Source organism: Panicum virgatum, chromosome 1K (genome assembly GCF_016808335.1).
Source record: "Panicum virgatum strain AP13 chromosome 1K, P.virgatum_v5, whole genome shotgun sequence".
Classification (NCBI taxonomy): Eukaryota; Viridiplantae; Streptophyta; class Magnoliopsida; order Poales; family Poaceae; genus Panicum; species Panicum virgatum.
In genome coordinates, this window is record NC_053136.1 from 45,215,700 (window position 1) to 45,237,476 (window position 21,777).

Below are 21,777 nucleotides of genomic sequence, written 5' to 3' on the forward strand. Positions count from 1 at the left end.
TAGATGTAGGAGGTCGCGAGTGCCGGATGAGAGTTCTTCTAAAGTTAGAAACCAGATAAGGGTCTGGTTGGAGCAATTTTTGTGTTTCTCTCTCCTAAATTCAGGATAGGAGGTGGGATGAGATGTGGGTTTTAGTTGCTCTTATGATCCATCCCAGCCCCAGATGCAGCGATCTTGACGCGGACGACGGCCATCAACCAGGTCACTAGGCGCGCATACACCCGTTTGGAAAGTGGTATCACAAGAAACACTTCATGAGATAAAAAGTTCCTGTTTCTGGAGATGCGCGGCAGATGACTATACCAGGGAATAGCCAACATTTTGGACCGGGATAATTTGATTAACAATTAGGCACTTTTCACATGATTTCCAGAGTAATGGATTGACCCGGTGTTACAACAGCAGAAGCACACTTGCTTTATCCTGTGCAAGTGTGCTGTTAAGTTTTTTTATAAAGAAAATAAAAGAAAAGGGTGGTGAACGGCTCACTTGCTTTATCCTGTGCAATATCTGGACCTCTAGTTCCCCTTCTGTACAATGGCCTCCAACCCCATAAAAGAAAACGAAAAAGAAAATGTTGTAGATACGACAGTAAGAGTATACAGGTTCAGAGTCACTGTTTTGAGTCCTTAGGTATCTGGACAGTCTAGTATACAACATCCCCTTCTTGAAAGGGCATGTCTCACCTGTCAATCAAGAGTGCAATTCAAAAAAATTCAGTGTGTGCAAAATACATGGATAGAAGATTGAATGGTAATATTGGAAGTAATCTAGGCCTCGAATTTCAGTGTGTGCAAAATACATATTTCAGAATTTTACCATATCCAATTCATAAAATAACCAAAGCATACAGTTTGACAACTAAATGAAATACCAAATAATGAAGTTATCCAGCCACATTTTATGAAACAAAGAACTTGGTTCTCCAAACAAACTAGGCAAAACTATTGCACTCATGTAACATGTCGTCAACTCGTCATTATGTGCAGTATAGAACTAGTAAATCCATAAAGTAGTTGCTAATGTAAATAAGTTATAACAGTTACTTTTTACTCTGCAGTCCTACACGATAGTTGTAATTCTCTTCCTTTTCAAGAGACAAGTATAATCTTTGGTTACCAGAAAATTCTGGCAGGGGACATACCTTTTCTGAAGTAATGGGATTGACATCGGAGAATCTTTATCCACTGCCAACTGTCAGCATTTGATATAATTAATGGACATTTCTTCTAATATGATACAATTAAAGGTTTTCAGCAAACCAGCTTTGAACTGATAGCTATCACATAGACCTGACTGGAAGCTTAAGCAGCAACTTTTGCAAGAGAGTCAATGGCCATGATTGCGCCCAGGGTGCGGAGGACCAGACCTCAAGTCCAGTGAAGGTTTTAGCTTCACATGATCCCCAAAGCTCCGCTGAGAGGAACACTCAGAAGGCAATGGCCTATCATGCGAATCCCACACATTTGCATGTCTCATATTTCCAAATTGAGAGCTCAGAATGTCGGGTTCAGAGACTACCCTCTCCTGAAGACCAGCTGAAAGTTGCTGCACTCGAACAAAACATCTATGTACTGGGTCAGCAGGCTGGCAAGGTAAGTGATCATCAAAACCTCTTGACGCAACTGTGAAGGCCTCATTTTTGTAAGCTGGCTGCCTCACATGGTTTAAAGGAATGGCTCCACTACCACCAGTCAGAGGAGTGGAAGCACCCGAAGTAGTTATGGGGCTAGAAATTGGAGAAGGTGACATTCTACCATTTTGATGTTGTGGAGATCTTGATCTCAGAAGAGGACTTCCACATGGAGATACAGGACAAGATATGTTATTCCGAATATGGATATCACTGCACGGAGGTAATAATTAGAGGCACATTAAAGGCATGAACTTATGAACTCAACAGATATATTCAACAAATATTGAGTGGGTTACCTGTTTGCCAAAGAAAATTTGGCAGCTCTTCTCTGGAAAATTGATTGGCCTTCCAAACCAAGCGAGGACATATTTCTGGCGTGCCCAACCACCTGAAAACACATAAGAACCAAATAGAATGAAATGCAGACACATGAACAGCAAAAAAACATGAAATCAGCAGCTGTTCATCCATTCATATGGCCCTAATATCCATAAGTAGGTCATTAGTGTGGTAGTAGACCTTGTAGACAAATAATATGCTTTAACAGCCACAAAGAAGAATGAAAGGGAAGAGACACTAAAACTAAATACCTATACTTATGAAATTTAGGGAATTGAAGACATATCTGCAGGCTGAAGAAGCATGCCAGTTAATTAGCTGAACAGTAACATTTTTTCAGCAACAGTGAACAGTTGATACCTTAGAATTTGTTTTGCAGGATATAGCCGTCAACTGTTCAAGTGGATCAGAGGCAGCTGATTTTTGAAGTGGTGGAGCATTTCGTACAAATGGATGCCGCAAAAGGTCCACTGCCATTGGTCGGCTGGATGGATCACGTTGCAAGCACTGTCTTATGAAGTCTTTTCCCTCTTCTGAGAGGTGATCTGGTATTGGCGGAAGCTCCTTGCTGTTTCCTATCTTAAACATTGCGGCAATCTATTGGAAAAGTAAAAGGGTAAAGAGGCATTAGCATCCAGGTTACAACTGATAAAAAGATTATTCTGATTATACATTGTGAAGAACAAACAGCATCTTACAAAACAAACATAGCATGGCATCAATAGTATAAACGTAACATAGCAGCACTTCAAGTTTTTTTTTTTTTTTGCAGCGACAAAAAGAAACAACGCGAGACTAGCCCTCTCATCATCCAGGCAAATGAATAGATTTTTCAAATAAATTTAGTAAGCATTCCATGTACTTCCAAAGCTTAGATGCAGCATAGGGAGATAGCTCTGTGAAGAACGGTTTACAATAGTTATTTGGCTAGTCATTATTAAGAGCTGTACAAGCATCAAGGCAGTAAAATGAAACAATGTCATGCTGAGCAAATAGTTTAAAATGCAAGACTGATTGCAGCCTAAACCAAAAGAGGCCAGAATATTGTGACCTAGATGTCTTGGTTCACTACAAAAACCATCCATGCAGCACATGAACAGAGAAAACCAGAATTGGGATGAACCCTTCATTTGCTCGTGACTCCAATGTGAAACTTTTCAGCCTGCACCTTCCATTAATGCTTCCAGCAATGAATATCACCAGAATATGCTAAGTAAAATGAAGGCTGCTGTCATAAAATTAATGGCAGCATGGAATATTAACTTTTTTAGTAGCTATCTAGTTTTAGACCTGTTCTATATGAATCCAAGCCCGATTGTTAATACTACTGTTGAACTGCTGATTGGTAATTAATGAAGTTGCGACAAAAGATGCATCATGCATCTTACATAGTATTAGGTTATCCTGGCAACAGAAATTTACACTACAGAAATAAATCATAGATTCAGAGAATAAAGCTAACCCCTTCATATTGGCTCCATGGTGGTTTTGAGGTAGACATCTCTAGGACTGTGCATCCTAAACTCCATATATCAACTGCAAGGTTACATCCACTAGAATTTTTTATAACCTGCATATTTGTCACAAGATAAGCAAAGAAGTCCAAGCCTTTTAAGCCCAACCAAAATAATAGAATTAATGGGGTAAACAATGCAAGATTTGAAGCAATACCTCAGGAGCCATCCAGTATGGGCTACCCTTAAATGAGAAAGGGCACTGCTGCCCATTGATCTAAGAAATAAAAAAAGCAAAACACATCTTTAGACAAGGAACAAGAATCATCATTTGAAGGGAGAAAAACATTCTCAAAATTTAGATGAAACTTAACACACGCAGCTAACCAAATAACCAATGAAGTTACAATAAAATCCTCAGCTAAGTTGGAGCCATATCTAAGGTGACAGAAATACCACCCGGTGACAAGCCAGGCTGACAATTAGATCTAAGCTAGAAGATATGTTAACACGGACAACAAGGGCCAAAATAAAGTGGTCAGTTCTTATCAAAGAAGTTGAACCAGTGCAAGTAGTTATTAGTAGAGGTCCAGGTGCAAAAGGAAGGTAATACATTTCCTCCTGTGAAGATGAAATACCATCGCTTGAAATTTGACTTGCTTTCTACAAATAGAGAGGAAAAAGAGCACAAAACTTACATGTTTTGCCATTCCGAAGTCAGCAAGCTTTACACGGCCATTAGGGTCAACCAATATATTTGCGCCTTTGATGTCCCTGCAAATTTAGGAAGAGAGTAAGTAAAAGCAAAGATAGAAATAAAATGCAGAACCCCTAGCAGGCATACAATAAGACTAAAAAAAAGGTGGAATGTATAAATAATGTTACCTATGCACTGTATTCTTTGCATGTAAATATGCCAGGCCCAAAAGTATTTGCTTAGTATAACTGCGAATTGCTTGTTCACCAAACTGCCCATACTCTTGGAGAAGCTTATGTATAGATCCACCAGAAACATACTCCAGATATATGTAAAGCTTATCATCAACCTGATTTGAATAAAGTATGGAGATGCATTCAGAAGAATCACAAGATGCACCGAGAAATGTAAGTATGTACAATTTCGCATGTTCCATGTATTTTTTTTCTTTTCCTGCTATTCACTACAGTTAAGAGTAGGAAACATAAATTGTTCAGATACCTATGCAATCATGGAAAGGTGTGAGCTGTCATAACAATTGGATGAATACTGTATCTATTAGCAGTAGATTATACTAAAGACAGCAGTTCATACCGTTTCGGATCCATAGTACCGCACAATATTTGGATGCTGAAGTCGGCTCAGAAGTGATATTTCCTATGAAACGAAGTGATAATGTGAAAAAAAGAAAGTACAATATAAGAAGTCATGATGAACATGTGGAGTTTTCAATATTGAGTATGAACATGTAGAAAACAACATACCTGGCACAGCTGCTTTGCACTTTCTTTTGATTTAGGATCATCTGAGAAAAGGGTAACCTCCTTCATAGCACACATTTCACCTTTATCACTGAAATAGATGATAATGAAGAATTAAATAATGATCAAGTACAACAAAAATTCAGTGCACACTAGTCAAGACAGATGATAACTAGAGTTATTGTGATCCGACATATAATGTTTTCACAGGACTACTTCATCAATGGTAAAAGGAATGAGGATACCAGCCAAGAAAAAACTAAGATTCAGAGTATTCCATAACTGCTCATATTACAACAATACAATGTATGTTCTATTCTAGCGCAAACTTCTTGCAGCACACATACGAGATAATCTGGATTTTTAAGGTAAAGCTAAAGCATTTGTGTCAATAACACCTTCCAAATATACCAATATATTAATCATGATATAACCTGTGGTTTCACGAACCAGTAATAGATTGCCAGAGAAGTTATTAGGACATAAGCTAAGTGCAGATAGTAACTTGCTAACACATCATCATTTATGTGGCGGTTGGCAACACTTAAAACAAAAATCTGTTAGAAAGAGATAACAGAAAATTGAACATTCAAAATTCGAAGGCACATAAAATGTGGCTACTGGCTACCTATGAAAACTGACAAATCAATCTGTACAAAGTCATATTATGACTTCAATCAACATACAAACTGAAACGAGTACAGCCCAGTTCCAATACCTGTTAAAACCAACATATACATGGCCAAATGTCCCACGGCCAATCAGTTTTCCCTTCTTCCATCGTGATCCAGGACTGGGTGGATTCTCTGTTCTACCAGGACTACGAGATATAGGACTTGTTGGGGTAGAGTTGTTTGGCAAAAAGGTAGAACTATTAGAGATGCTTAATGGCGGAAGCGGCAATCTGTGGGTTTGCTTCTTCTTCCCTTCAGCATGTCGACTTGTTGGAGATTCAGGAGCCACCCCACCAGCCTTTGAATGCAACGGAGAGACACTTCCACTATGCACCCTAGAACTTGGACCAGGACTTGTCATTCTTGGGCTTGGAATTGGTGAACACTCTGGACTACCTCGGCTGGGCTGCCAAAAGAACTGGGCTAGCATATCACCTCCCACTGAATTATGCCCAGATGTCTGACCGGAACCTGGACTGGAGCACTGACCAGAGCCAAGGAAAGTTACATCTGCATGAGGCTTCACTGCCCAAAACGCTGAAGTTGGAATCTGATCAGGACATATAATTCTTGGGCTTCGAGTAGGACTTGACATCAAACTATTGGGAGCACTCTCCAAGGTAATCTGTCTTGGGCTTTGTAAATTGGATTGATAACTGTCAGCAACAGTACCTCTTGGAGATGTTGAAGGAATTTGGTTACTGAGAAAAGTATTGTTTCGCTTTGCGACTTCTTTGGTGCTCTTTCTGGTGATAGCACTAGAATGCTCTTTGTGCACAACACTTCACAAGCAAAGTATTCAAAATTCATAAGCACGAATTCAAGTAATTACAGAAATATATACGAAACATACAATCATTCATGGCACCTGAGAGCATACCTTGAGCTATTTGTTGCAGTAACTCTAGTCGCATTTTCAGCCTCATTTCCCACAGGGCTCTGAAGCCGAGAATCTCCAGGATCATCACTATCAATTGAACAGTTGCTGGAGACAGAAGCAGTAGCCTCTTCAGCAACGGGTTCAGTAGCTTCGGGTCTTTTTTGAGGCCGAGGGAGTGGTAGTAATTGTCCTTTGCCACGCTTTTCCAAAGTGGCCTTTGAGTTGGTAATATCAGAAGTAGTACGTGTCACCCTAGCACGTGATCCAGGAAGAGGGAGTGGTTGTCCCTGCGGTCTATCTGCTGCAAAGCTCTGACACCGAGAAACCTCTTTTGAAGGGGACGTTGAGCGGGACTGGGCAGTAGACCAGCAACCTTTGTCACCAGCTCTGTCTTTACCATGTTTACGACTCCCTCGTGATTTTCTGCTTCCCTTTTGCTCATTTGAACTTAGGAGACGCTGAAATGTATCAATGAGGTTTTCTTTGGCAGTCTTTTTCGCTTCTTTGGATGAAGATTTTCCCCACCATGTTGGCATACTGAATATAGAATATGCTGTAGAGGATGTATCTATATACTCATAGCGAGATCATACAGATTGATCAGCTACCATGCTGTTTCAATTAGCTAGAGATGGAGAGCATGAGGATTAGGGTACTTCAACAAAGTCGTAGAGTGATAAACTGATAATCAACCATCCACACAGAACACTGAAGTGTTAAAATTCCTGTTGTTGCTTCCTCAAGTAATACAAAATTTCAGCTTAGCGTAGTCTCCACCTCAAAGCCTGAAATCATATCCAAAAGACAGATGATATAAATAACAAAATTTGAGCACTAAAACAAAATATCACAAGAATCTCCTAAGTTGACTGCAATGAATGTTCAATTTCAAATTTGCAATAAATAAAGCAATCATTAAGAGTGTGAAAACAAACTGTACTTTAAGAAAACACAAAAAAAAATTGAAAACAAAATGCTCAAAGTGTAAAAAGCATTGCTTCAGCAGTTTACTGAGGAGTTCATATTAAAACCCAAAAAGGAACAAATCCCACAGTAGGATTTTGTTCGAGCTTGTAATGTCATTCGACCTCTATCTAAGCTTGGAGGATATGTCCCTCCAAGCTACAACAAGCTGAGGACAACCCTTCTTGTGCAAGAGAAGACAAATGTTGAGAGATTGATGCAGCCCATCAAGGCAACATGGAATTCTAAAGGTCTGAGTATTGTATCAGATGGATGGTCTGATGCTCAAAGGCGCCCACTCCTGAATTTCTTGGCTGTGACAGAAGATGGTCCAATGTTTCTTAAAGCAATCAACACTGAAGGAATATCCAAGACCAAGGAATACATTTCAGAGAAGATGCTAGCTGTAATTGATGAGGTTGGGGCACAAAATGTTGTGCAAGTGATCACTGATAATGCTGCCAATTGCAGAGCTGCTGGTATAATTGTTGAGCAGAAGCACCCTCAGATTTTCTGGACCCCATGTGTTGTGCATACTCTGAACCTTGCCTTGAAGAACATATGTGCTCCTAGGGACATTGATGATGAGCTTTATGATGAATTCCAGTGGATCAGTGAGATCATTGGAGATGCTAGTTGTATAAAGAATTTCATCATGAATCACTCCATGAGGCTATCTATGTTCAATGAGCATAGCAAGCTGAAGTTCCTTGCCATTGCTGAGACAAGATTTGCCTCCGCTGTTGTGATGTTGAAGAGGTTTGTTGCTATAAAAGATGCTCTTTCAGTGATGGTAGTGAGTGAAAAGTGGACTGCCTACAGGGAGGATAATCCTGGTCCGGCCCAATTTGTGAAGGACAAGATTGTAAATGATGTGTGGTGGGATAAGGTGCGCTATTTCCTCAGTTTCATTGATCCTATCTATTCTATGGTGCGGGCAGCTGATACTGACAAGCCATGCCTCCACTTGATATATGAAATGTGGGACACAATGATAGAGAAGGTGAAGAATGTGATCTATCTTTATGAAGGGAAAGAGGCACATGAAGAATCCACCTTTTACTCTGCTGTGCGAGACATCTTGGTGAGCCGTTGGACAAAAAGCAACACCCCCTTGCACTGCTTGGCACACTCATTAAATCCCAAGTACTACACTGAAGCATGGATCAATGAGATTCCAAACCGACAAGCCCCCCACAATGATGAGGAGATTTCAGAAATGAGAAATGCTTGTTTCATGAGGTATTTTTCTGGTGAGGAATTAAAAAGGGTCAAGCAACAGTATGCTAATTTCTCTTTGTTTGGAGCTGGATTCAATTCATTTGATTCACTTGAGGATAGAACTTATATGGATCCAAAGCAATGGTGGGGAATTCATGGTCATTCTGCTCCAGAACTGAAGAAGTTGGCACTTAGACTACTTGGGCAGCCAACATCATCTTCTTGTGCTGAGAGAAATTGGAGTACCTATGGGCTGATCCATAGTTCTTTGAGAAACAGGTTCTTGTTCTACTCTACCTCTTAATCTCTTATTGCTGTTTTCTTAAATCTTAATTGTTTGCCACCTGTAGTTCGGTTCAACGATTCCTGATTGCAAATTTGCCTTTGTAGGCTGAATCCTGCACGTGCTGAGGATCTAGTTTTCACACACCAGAACTTGCGTCTTCTTTCAAGGAAAACTGAGGAATACAATCGTGGTCGATCTGCAATGTGGGACATTGGAGCTGATACTTTTGAATCTGATTTTGAGGGCGGTGCTGATTTCCTTGAGCATGCTGATCTGTCACTTGATGAGCCAGAACTTGAGAGAGTTCTTGAAGATCTTGGGGCAATGGGTCTGACTGAAGATGCTTGATCAACTCCCTCATCAGGAATCTGATCAAAGGAAAAACTCCCTCATCAGGGATGATGGATTGATGGATGATTGCCATGGCCAGCTGCCGTTCATGCATCATCAGTTCATCACTTTATCTGTTATCGTTTTATCATTTCATCATGTCATGTCCTGTTGCTACATTATGTGTCTGTCGAAGTTAGCTTAATGGCCTGAACGTTATGCCTTGAACCGTTGAATGTTATGTCCTGAACAATGTTATTATTATGTTATGTAATATTTATGGTCTGTGTGCTAATTTCTAATTTTGGTGGATTTTATTATTATTATTATTATTATATATATATATATATATATATATATATATATATATATATATATATATATATATATATATATATATATATATATATATATATATATATATATATATATATATATATAGACGTATCCCCGTATCCGCATTTTGTGAGAAATGGCGTATCCGCGTATCGCCGTATCGCGTACCGGTATCCGTATCCGTGTATCCGGGCAACATAGCTATCTATACTACTTAAAAAGTGTGACTTCAAGTGGATCAATTGCATCCTGATCGTCCATGGTCCATCCATGAAATCAAAAGGCGAAGTCCAAAGTCAGAGCCACTACCGAAATAGTGATGTTGGGTCTAACCTCGGACCCACCTGTGTTGCTAGTTTTGGTACTTGCATAATCTATATCTAAATGCATGTATATAACTGTACTAGCAAAAAAGGCATGGAGTCAATTCAATCCAGGGCTTCTTATATATCCTATAAGCATCAACAATAGTGATCACTCTCCTTGATACCCCAATTTTTAGATTAAAGCATCCAAAAACATCTGCAGATTAATAAATGTATCAAAATGAAGTAGATAAATTACTGAAAGTAAATGGTCCTTTTGACTGACATGGTGATGTTTTGTAATTGTTCGTGAAAGTATGCATGCCTCCAACTATATCCTTTTCAGCAAGATCAGTATTTAAACCCCATGTAGGAACATATAACGTAGTAATTTGCTAAATTTTCGTCAATTGCTTAGATGTGAAAGGGTAAAATAATGGGGAAAATTGATTACCATGTTCAAAGTCATCTTCTAAGACCAAAAATTCATCCACAATACTGAGAGCCAGAAGGACATAGAATATAATGAAAATCACGATCATGTACGAAAAGACACCAGGCATACAGTATGCAGATTTCTCTCAGAACTTTCATGAAATGAGCATTCCAGTTGGTATGTTATGTATCACTGGCATAAAATGTGCACAATCCATCCTGCACCATTCAGATTGGCGGCTTAAACTACCCAGCTAACTTGCTCTGACGTATGCTAACACTAAGTATACTGATATAACTCAGCTGACTTCTATACCAATTGGAACTTAGCTAGAACAGACTAAACGAGGGCCGGTGAGCCAAAACCGCGAGATTTTTGTAAAAAACAAACTGCACGTGATCGTGCCCGTGAAGAATAGCAGACTATCGAACTACGATGCCTAGATTAGCACAGCAGGTAGCAAGCAAAATCCTCAACTAGCTCAGCGTAGAGAAAGTAAGATTCCGATTTGATAGCTCACAGTCGCAACAGTGAAAACTGCCCTCAAAACAACATGGAGTCTGAGAACAATCTACCCAAGCAAAGCAACCAAGCAAGCTAAGGGTCACGTACCAGCGAAAGGACGGAGGCAGCCCGGCCCGAGCCCGGATGGATCTCCACTCCACCCGAGCCAGGTAGCACCAGAGCGGGCAGCAGAGGTGGAGGCGGGCGCCACCTCCCAAGCAGCAAAGGCGGCGGTGGAAGGAGACCCTGGCCTGCCGCACCCGGCCGCCTGCAGGCGCCGAGGTCGCCGGCGCCGATGCAGAGCGAATCGCAACGAAGGGGGGGAAAAGCGCACCGACGGCGGACGAAGTCGGGGAGAATCCGGGCGAGCAGGGCGGGCGCTCGAGCGGGGGGAGGAGGAATCCGGGGAGGACCGCGCGCGAGGGGAATGCAGGACGCGGGGGGCCGGGGGTAAAGGGGGAAGGAGGGAAAGGAGACGCCGACGGGGGAGGAGGAGCCGGGGGAGGAGGGGAGGGGGGGGGGCAGTTTTTGTTCGCCCTGTCTGCTGCTTGCTTGCTTGCTTGCGCGATGCGGAGTGCGAGTGGGAGCGTGGGAAGGGAGGGGGAGTGTGCGTGCGCCGCGCTGTGCTGGGACGGACGGACGGGACGGGGGGGAGTGAAGGGATGGTTGGTGGTGGTGGTGGCGGCGGCGAGAATCTCGTGCGGCTCGGGATCCCTGTGGGCTGTCCCTGCCGTGGTGGGGTCCCGGGGGGTGGGGTGGCTCTGCTCTTTGCGCCAACCGCCGGGGTTTAACTATGGTGTTGCTGTCCATGTGCTGCTGCTGCGAGTGTTTAGCTTGGGAGAAGGATATGATTAGCGGGCGGATCAGCCGCGACGGCTTTGCCGGGCTGCTGGCGTCGAAAGGAGCCGATGTGTTTTTAAGCGTACATTACTAAATTTATTATTTCTTAACGGCTTATTTGATACTTTTGTAGAAAATATTCTTTTCCGGAGCGAAAACCTCGATGATTGAGTGGATCCAACAAATAAGGTATTCGAATGTGCTCTTACGACCTTGTATTTGTTACCGTGAAGAAATAGGTTAGCTCTTTGATACATATATGATATAGTATCCTTCCTCCACGTTTGTAAGGACATAGTACTACTAAGATGTTAAAACAACTAACAAAGGAGAGAGAGAGAGAGATCTATGTACCCCTCAACCAAACACCTATCACATCTTGCTGATTCACGTAATTGATACCATAAATAGCAGTTTTAAATCCTGCCTATTTTTTGTATTAGAGCCTATGTTATGATATCATGTTAAATTATTGTTGCACATTCTGTTTGTGGGATGCATGATTGCAACTCTGCTGCCATATTTGATCAATCTTCATTGTCGCACGCATTGCACATACAGTCACATTTCGTTCTTGGCTAGTGGTACCTCGATTTGGTCCAGACCTATTACAATAATTGTGAGTTTTTCAGTCTTTGACAAAGTAGATCATTGTAGTATGTGATTTCTAGACGGGAATATGCTAGATTAAAATAACTATTATCCTTTTCAATTGATTAGATAAGAGGTCAGTGTAATTTTATATAGCCGTGAAAGTTTTAGTACAGTCACGATAAATATTAGATGCATCATATAGTCCATATGTAATTAGATATCATATGCCAAAGAATCTAGAATTATTGCATGATTTTAAATCAAACTACTTGTGAAGCAGCATAACCTGGATAAATATATCTAGAGAAAATAAACTTCATAATTATTGGGTGATGTTATATTTTAACTATCCATTAATGTAATTTAGCTTATCTAATCATATGAAACAGCTATACTTATTCATATTAATTTTGAAGGATCTTGTTCGTACTATATCTCCAAGGTGATTAATTATGTCGTCCCATTTTACGAGTTTCTATATGAAAAAACGTATAATTTAACATCATACCGGTTTTTTATGGCTACCCGTGCCACTCGCAAAAAAAAGACCTTTTGCCTTTGGAATTTATTCGGTGCAGCTGTACTATACAGAGAAATCGAAGAGCAATAGTATTTTGATTTTGGGAAATTTGTCTACAAGACATTGTGAAAGTGTGATTTTGTGTGCAACACATCACAAAATTGAATATTGTCCCTAACACACCACGAATATTTGATTTGGTCTGCAACACATCATAGCAATTATAATAATCATTTTCAGTTGAATGAAGATGTAAATAGACTATTTTGCCCCTGGGCCCACCTATCATCCTCTTCTTCTCCCCTCCTCGCGTCTACCATGAAGGGCAGTTAGGGGCGTCTTCTTCTTCCGACTTCTTCTTCCGACTGCACGCGCCCGCGGCCGCCTGCTTCGCCCGACCGCACGCCGCTTGCTCCGCCTCTGCCGTCGGCCGCCTGCTCCGTCCGGCACGCCGGATCTGGAGGGAGCGCCGGTGCGGGGAAGGAAGCAGCTGCTCCCGAGCTTGAGCAACCACGCCGGCGGAGGGAGCCTGGGAGGGGCAGCCGGAGGAGGGACGCCTGCTCCGTCCGGCACGCCGGATCTGGAGGGAGCGCCGGTGCGAGGAAGGAAGCAGCTGCTCCCGAGCTTGAGCAACCACGCCGGCGGAGGGAGCCTGGGAGGGGCGGCCGGAGGAGGGCCAGAGCCGGCGGGCGGCATGGCCGGCGGAGCCGAGCTGCGACGAGCTCCAGGCCGGGCCGCGTGCAGGAGAGGGAGGCGACGGCGGCGAGCTCGGGCACGAGTGGAGCCGCGCTTGGGCGCCGCCGTGCCTGGCCCCCACGCCGCCCGCACGAGCGCCCTCTCCTGCCAGCCGTCGTCCTGCCAGCCGCGCCGGGACGCGAGCAGGGCAGGGGAGGGGGAGCTCGACGCCATGGAGGCCCTCGGCCGGCGAGGGAGGAGCAGCACGCCAGCCCGACCACCCCGCGCCGCCGCGGCTCCCGCCCCGCACGCCGCCGCGCCATGGCCTGGGCGCACCACGGGCCCGGGCGCCACAGGCCGCGGGTGGAGGCCACCCCGCCGCGCCCTGGCCGGCGCCGCGGCTCCGCGGGCGCAAGGGCGGGCTCTGCTTCACCACGGCGGCCACGGCCATGACGGTGCACGCGTCGGCGAGGATGCTGAAGTGTGCGAGGGTCCACGGCGGCGCGGGCCAGAGGTGGCGCGGAGCGGCGTTGAGTGGCCACGGCGAGGCGCGGGCAGGGTTTTAAAAACCGACCGGACCGGCCTAACCGCCGCCCTCCGGTACCGGTTTACCGGACCGGTTAGGCCGGTAACCGGTGGAAACCGGTTGAATTCAAATCCAAATTCAAATAAATTCAAAAACTCCCATGCAACCGGTTACGACCGGTTTACCGGCCGGTTTGACCGGTTTACCGGCCGGTTTTACCGGTTTACCGGTCGGTTTGACCGGTTTGAAATTCAAAAGCTCCCGTGCAACCGGTTTACCGGCCGGTTTGACCGGTTTACCGACCGGTTTTACCGGTTTACCGGCCGGTTTGACCGGTTTGATCGGTGGGCCTTCATGGGTCGGCCCATTTTTTTTCTTTTTCTTTTTTGATTTAACTTTAAATTCCCACAAACTATACTAAATGAATGAATTTTTGAGAAAATTTTACACCATTAGATTCATCACACCTTGAAGTATTTTTAGGAATTTTTCATTTTTTGAATTCAAATTTAAAATTTGAATTTTGGCCGGTTGGGTACCGGCCGAAACCAGAACCGGACCGGACCGGTTTGACCTGTAACCGGTCAAACCGGACCGGTTCCCACCGGTTAGGTTAACCTTGGGCGCGGGTCGCCGCCGTAGGGCGCGAGGTGGGGCGGCCGTGGAGGCCGCGGCAGGGAGGAGACGGAGGGGAAAGAGAGAAGAAGAGAAGGGGAATAAGATGACAAGTGGGCCCAGGGGCAAAATGGTCTTTTTACACCATCTCTAAGTTAAAATTGATTATTATACTCAGCATGGTGTGTTGGAGACAAAATTGCAATTTTACGATGTGTTGGAGATAAATTCAGCTTTTACGGTGTGCTTCACACAAAACCAGTCTTTCAGAGTGCCCTGAACACAAATTCCCCTTTGATTTTCCTATACTTAGTTACTAGAATTCCTTCCCAGTACGGGGGCGCAGCTCCAAGGACCCCAACAGGCAGTGAGTCAGTGAACAGACAGTCTTCAAACCCCACGGCCGGCCATGGACACATGTACAGTTCCGTCTAGAATTTTGAGCAGAGCGTTTTGCTACAGTTTTATTTTTAGTATGTGTTTACAAAGCTTACAATAAATGTATAAGCCTTGTGAAAGTCACACCTGGAACTACACCTTGCACGACCCACACTACTACATGCACGAAGCAAATTGTGCTTGGAAAATGTGTAGGGGAGCGTATATAGCAAAACTTAAGCACACATAAGCTTAGATTTTTTTAAAAAAAGAATTTAATGGATGGTATATTTCTAGCTTCACGCCAGGCCCGTTGAAGGCCATGAGCAAGGTAGACGACTGCTCCGGGCCAAAAAAAAAACCAAAAGAGGGCCTCAAATTTTAACAGTCCAAACTCCAAGGTCTATATACTATATCTATCGCTGTTTGTTTGCTATTTGTTTTCTATTCCTCATCCAGTAGACACATATCCGCTGCTATAGCATCTGCGTCTCTTCCACCTTCCATTGTTCCCGCGCGAGGCGGCAGTCTGCAAATCACCATTAGCCAATCAATAGGACCAGCGCTGACGGCCAGCCACCTATATACACATTGCGGTGATCGGGCTCAGCGAGACTGAGCAGCGTTCCCTATCACGGCCAGTCGAATTAAATTAAATGAATTCAACTATTTTCTTTGATTTATGAAATAGACGTTTGTTCCTTGGAGGATTTTAGGGCCCCATTTTGCATCGCACTGGGGCTCCAAATTCCTAGAGATGGCCCTACTTGACGCATTATCTTCCAAAGGTGCATTAGAGTATTAAATCATAATTATTACAAGCATTAGCTACTATTACAATGTTAAGCACATGTTCTATAAATACGTAGCCAAGACATTATAAGCTTAATTTGGCGATGTACAAAAGAAAAATACAAAATAGCTAAAGTGAAAGAAAAAATTAAAAATTAGCCTTTTGTGTAATTGCACCGAACTGATCCAACTTCGCCACAACTTGGGTGAATGCGGTATGGTAACCATGGACCAGATCCAAAGTAGTGTGAGGGACCGAAACCGGCGATCAGAGGGGGGTGAATGGGAGCCGATCAAAATTTCTTTCGAAATCGATCCGTCGTCCTATATCCCTAAATCACCGCAAGCCCTTGAACCTAGGATATGAGAGAGTAGCTATGTACTAGCTATCTTCTAGTGAAAAGCCCTAGGTAGCTTCGCGGAAGCAAAAGAGCCAACACGATGCAAATCACAGAACTGGACTGCAGAGATCGATCAGACCGGTTGCACAGACCGGTCAGACCAGTCGGGCTGGGAATTCAAATTCCAGACCGGTCAGACCAGTCGCTCCCAGACAGCCCGCCAACAAAGCTCCAAAAGTCAAATCTCGAGCAAACGAAGTTCAAATCCAACGAAACTTGGAGGAAAGCTTCGTAACTACCCCGTGAACATATCCCCAAAAGATCTCACCCAAAAGATTCACGGATCGAGAGAAATCGAGGAAAGATCAAAGAGGATTGGGGTTTTCTCAAGAACACAAAATCGCCAATTCGTGAGAACTCATGATTCCAGGGAGTTTGGCACTAGGCTATATGCATAGGAATCGTTCCAAAGAGTTCATCAAACCATGAAATCAAGGGTTGTTCTCCTCCAAACAAAGAACACACTAAAAGAGGAGAATTGAACCCAAAACGCAAGAGAGAAGGGGAGGACGAGATGCTCAGCACACACAAGTGAATTGCATACAAATTTCATCCATTAATTCTCAGAGGAATTCAACTATACAACAGCTAGAGCCATCCGCCCATCATCCACCCACTAGATTGAAGAGAATAGCTATAATCTAAACTCTCTTTGCGTTGGAGTCCTTGGCCCTAACCTAGAGCAGGGGCAGGGAGAAGGAAAAACACAGAGAAAACAAAAGACTCAAGAGACTCACCCAGCCACGGGCTGGTGCGGGTATTTATACCCGGCTGCTGCGGCCAGACCGGTCCAGGGGACCGGTCAGACCGGTCGGGTCAGCAGCACCCCGCTGTACAGCCTCGATCGACGGCGGAGCTTCTTTCTTCGACTCGAAGTCTTTGCTGCGATGCCGCCACGTCGACGAAGATCCGGTCCATGGTTTTGGAGGGTCCGCGAAACCCGTGTAGGTGGCCGGCTTTGAGAAAACCGTCAAAACCTCACGCGCAGGAAGATTCCCGCCTCCACGCCGTGGCCCTAGACGCCATTCCCGCCTCGGCCTCCTGACGGCCCTAGACGTCGCCCGACGCCCGTCACCTCCTCGCCCGCAGCGAGGCCCTAGATGCCGTCGACGCCTGTCGCCTCCGTCAGTCCCGAGACCGACGCCCGTGCCTCCACGACTTGGCGTCTTCAACCGGCGTCCGCCTCCTTGGTTTTGTGGCGCAAACCAAGAAACCCGCCTTCCGTCGCCACTTGCGCCCTCGATCCAGCAGTGGACGCCACAGCTGCCGCCCGGTCCGAGCTCCGGTCCCGGCTGCCCTTCACCGCCGTCCACCGCACAGTCCATCGGCCACAGCACCTCCACGGCAGCTCCCCGTCGACACTCGACGCCCTTGTACCTGCAATCCAAAGACCAAGCGCACGATCACACCACACGGTTGACAATTCACTCATCACAGGCAGGGTAGAGTACTCACATTCCTCAATCTCCCCCTTGATGAGTGCATTGTCAACACACCACAAACGAACCAAGTGAAACCAGAGAAGAACAAAGAAGCACGAAAGAGAAGAACTCAAGCAAGTGACGAAAAGCTCAGAAAGGCAAGAACAATCACTTACTCAAGCAAAGATCGACCCCCTAAGACAAGGGCAAAGGCTCGACGCAATCGATCAAAAGCCAAAACATGACTCCTCAAAGACAGAGGTAACGCTCGACGCAGTCATGCAAGAAGCAGAGGGAAACGAGGAAAACCAAGAGCCAAAACCAAAGCAGAAACTCCCCAAGCAAAGTTTTTCCCTCTCACAAGTGCAACTCTCCCAAAATGATGCACTCTCAAAGACCTGTGCACAACAAGTGTTTCAAAAATCAAACAAGTCTCCCCCTTGTTCGATCACTTCTCCCAAAATTCTCCCCCTTGTTGGCACATGCACACATCAAGTCGAAAAAGACCTAAAGCTCCCCCTGAAGCTGAAACTCCCCCTGAACAGATGCTATGCAATGAATGCAATGCAGGAGGTGTAAGTGAAAGCATTCAGGGATACAATGATATGAGCAACATCTAGTCACAAGCACGTGTGCATTCATAAACAAGACCTGCATCTAGCTCAACAGGGTATATCAAATCAGTCTAGAGCTAGGCAAGTTCAGTTTAGGAGAAATAAAAGCATCACCCATGATCTAGCACTAACAAGTAGGGAAAAGAAAGCAGTGCTACTCATACTCATACAGGTGAGTCAAACCAGCCAAAACAAGTTGCCAACATCTATTTTTCAATTAAATTTATAGCAATCAATTCTTAATGTCAGGGGTTGAAAGCTTGTTATGCTTTACTTAGCAACGAGGCCAAGCCTATGTCAAAGACAATCAAAAGCTTAAAGCACTCATTTCAGTCATGTACAGCCTTGCCCGGGTTCTCACAAGTGCAAAGTGAGCCATCCCGAAAGCTCGATCAGTGCGACAAGCAATCCCACCTGGATCTTGTAACAACCCGAAAATTACCTAAAATAAATCGTGCGCTAAAATTTTGCTTCGTCGTTGAGCTCGAGATCCCTCCTTGAAACCCTAACCCCAGTTGTCCGGAATCCTCCCTGTTCCGCCGGATCTCCCGATTTCCCAAAGACCCGACACCCGTATCCAGCACCCTGTTTCCCCTCGACCTGCGCGTCGCGCCCTCGCGCGTCCGGACGCCAAGCGTGGCCGACCGGCTCCGCGATCAGCGCCGTGATCCCGGCGCGGATCCATCTCTCTCCCCCTCTTTTTCTCCCCCCATTTCTCTTTTTCCATTTTCTTTTCTTTTTCCTTTTCCCTCTCCTTCCCTCTCTCTCCTTCCTTTCCTCTCTGCCGCGCGCGTGACCCGGCCCCTCCTGCCCCCTGCTCCACCCGGCCGCACCCACCACCGGGACACGCCGCCTTGGACCCCGCTCCGGCCACGCAGCGCGCCTGGCCCGGCCCGGTCCTCCTCCCCTCGCACGCCGCCCGGTCCCGCTCGGCCCCCCCCTCTGCGCTGGCCCGCTCCCGAGCACGCCCCGCGCGCCGCTCGCCGCGCGCGCACCAGGCTTGCCCCGGCCCGCGCCACCGGCCGCTTCCTCGCGCGCCGCCGCTCCCTCGCGCGCCGCCGGTCCCGCTCAAGCCGCTCGCACGCAGCCGTGCCGGGCGAACCCCGCACGCTCACGCTACGCCGCCGACCGTCGTTGACGCGGTACAGCGGCAACGACCCACGCACAGCGCCACCGGCGACCCGCCGTCGTGTCCCATCCCGCTCGCCGGCCCCGCCTGCCCCGCTCCACCGCCTTGGCTGCCTATAAAGGGGGCCAAGGAGCACCCCCGGCGCTCCCACGAACCGCAGAGCCACCGCCCGCTGCCTCCTTGCCCTCCTAGCGCCGCCGCCAGCACCGCCTAGCGCCGCCGCCACTGGTACCGCGGAGGCCCCTCCCCACTGCTCCACGGCACGAATCAAGGTAGGGGATGGCACCCCTATGGCCTCCTGATGCTTTTCCCCCTTCCCCCATCCGCTATCGTGGCCCAGAGCCGCCGGCCAAGCTCCATCGCCGCCCGTTGCCGCCGGCCACCGTGGCTAGGCCACCTCGGGCCACCTCGGTCCGAGCCATGGCCGGGAGTCGAACTCTCCCAGCCCCCACCCCCTTTTCCCCTTACCCCGGAGCCGCCTCGGGCCCTTGGCCGCCGGGTTTGGCCACACCGGCGAGCCGCCGGCCCCTCCCCTGTTTTCCCAGCGCGGGGGAGGAAGAGGACTGGCATTTTTGCCAAGAACCCCCTCCACTTTTCCATATTCACTAAGGAAACCCCACCCCTTTAAAGCCTTTTTCAATTAAAACCCCTTCTTTTGCTATATTCTCAAAATAAACCCCCACCATATAAAGTTAATTACAACTAAGCCCCTGACTCTTTCAGATTAACCCAAGAAACTTCTAAAATATAAACCAAGCCCCTGCCTACCTAATCTTAATTACAATTAGGTCCCTGGACCCCTGTTTAGGGCCTAAACGCTCCCCTGACCTATCATTTTATGTGCCTAACGACCCCGGCTTAACTTAAAATTTTACCCCGTCTCTCCTAACTCAGTTTTGGCCATACCATTCAGAAACCATTCAAAAATAACAATCTATGCTCTATATTTCATGTGTTCCCGTTTCAAGCTCGACGACAAATCCTTGTTTTGATTGTGTGCTTGTTTGTGTGTGCTGTAGACCACGGAGTGAACGAAGGAGAACCCGTCAACGAGCCGTGCTGTGAGCAGGAGAACGAGGACCAATTCCACGACCCCGAGCCCGAAGGACAAGACTTCCCCGAAGGCTTCGAAGACGGCAAGTTCAATCCCATCCTTTGATGCATGTTTCTGTCCTAGTTTTTATAAACACAACCCAATGGCCTGTTTTATAAATTGCATATGTTTTACTTGCATGAAAACACGGTTGGATAGCCACCCCTTGATTTGTGATGACCATTCCTTGACCACCTAGATTAATGTCTGATTTTGTTTGGACGTTAATCGATATTAGAATGCTTAGGACTTTACTCATAATACTATTTGATTTATAAAGAAAATGTGTGCGTGTGGGAAGGGATAAAACGTGGATTTTCGAAAGATGAGTATGGACGGGATGGACGGCATTTCTGTGTGAATTGCCGACTGGTGTGCTTATGCCTGTGTGGCAGGGCAAAGAAGGGAGATATCCATCTTGTCGTGTCTAAGGACCGAGTTGGTGTGTCATCTCACCTAACTCCACTATCGTGCAAACCACTCGACCGTTGAATGGGCAACGGCGTAGCATAAATCCCACTAGTTGGTGTGGTAGCCATCAGGAGAGCTGAGAGCAACGGGTAACTAAGGAAAAGGGATAAGCCCCGAGTGGCTTATGCCCGGTTATACCTAAGTGAATGGTCAATGACCCCTTGGTGCATCCCGTGATGGCTAGTCAGGCTTAGCTATGGTGGGTAATGGCTATGTTGGGATCTACACCGACATGACGGTGTTCGAGTTGTGGTATCCTACTTGTGGGTAAAGTTGCACACCTCTGCAGAGTTAAGAATCTATTCGAATAGTCCGTGCCCACGGTATTGGGCGAGTTATGGTGTGGTCACATAACTAGTGTTTCTTTGGGATGGGTTGGTGTGAGTTGTTTTGGAATTGGTTCCGGCAGTTGTGCCGTGTGCTACGACGAACGGGGAGTCCGGTAGCAGTTTTAAAACCTGAACTCTGTGTTACTGCAAAAACTGATTTCTAAAAGGTTTTTCGTAAAATAAACCCCTGCATAAAATGTCGTTTTTCTGCAAATTAAACCGTAACCTTATCCTTGATTTACCTATGCATATTATTCTGTTATAACCCCCTCCGTGGGTGTGGTTGGACTTGCTGAGTACGTTTGTACTCACCCCACTCTTACTTTTTATAGAAGAAGACCCGGACTTCGTACCAGACGACGCCGAGTAGGGTTATCGTTCTACACCCAACCTTGCCTGTGGAACCAGCCCTGTTGAGATGCCTCCGCTGTCACAGTACTCTGAGCCCGTAGTAGACCCTATGTGGTTCGCGGTCTGGTGTTATGTCGTAGCCTGGTTAATTATTATTATCATCTGTATCGAGTGTCCTCCAAGGTTTGTACGGTTTTGAACCATCT

The 21,777-nt window shown here is 45.9% G+C and overlaps 1 protein-coding gene and 1 pseudogene across 1 annotated transcript; one reads left to right on the forward strand and one right to left on the reverse strand.

Moving 5' to 3' along the window:
* Positions 1 to 335: 335 nt before the first annotated feature.
* On the reverse strand, positions 336 to 11,245 carry LOC120711949 (mitogen-activated protein kinase kinase kinase YODA-like). Its single transcript, XM_039997625.1, has 13 exons — positions 10,931 to 11,245; positions 6,442 to 7,226; positions 5,606 to 6,343; positions 4,891 to 4,978; positions 4,721 to 4,783; positions 4,315 to 4,475; positions 4,128 to 4,203; positions 3,647 to 3,706; positions 3,438 to 3,545; positions 2,336 to 2,572; positions 1,933 to 2,024; positions 1,145 to 1,846; positions 336 to 686 (listed from the first exon to the last, which is right to left on the reverse strand). Exons 2-12 carry the CDS (start codon positions 6,975 to 6,977, stop codon positions 1,330 to 1,332), a joined length of 2,676 nt encoding a protein of 891 aa, XP_039853559.1. The 5' UTR covers positions 6,978 to 7,226; positions 10,931 to 11,245; the 3' UTR covers positions 336 to 686; positions 1,145 to 1,329.
* LOC120711957 lies at positions 7,223 to 9,543 on the forward strand (annotated as a pseudogene).
* Positions 11,246 to 21,777: the final 10,532 nt, after the last annotated feature.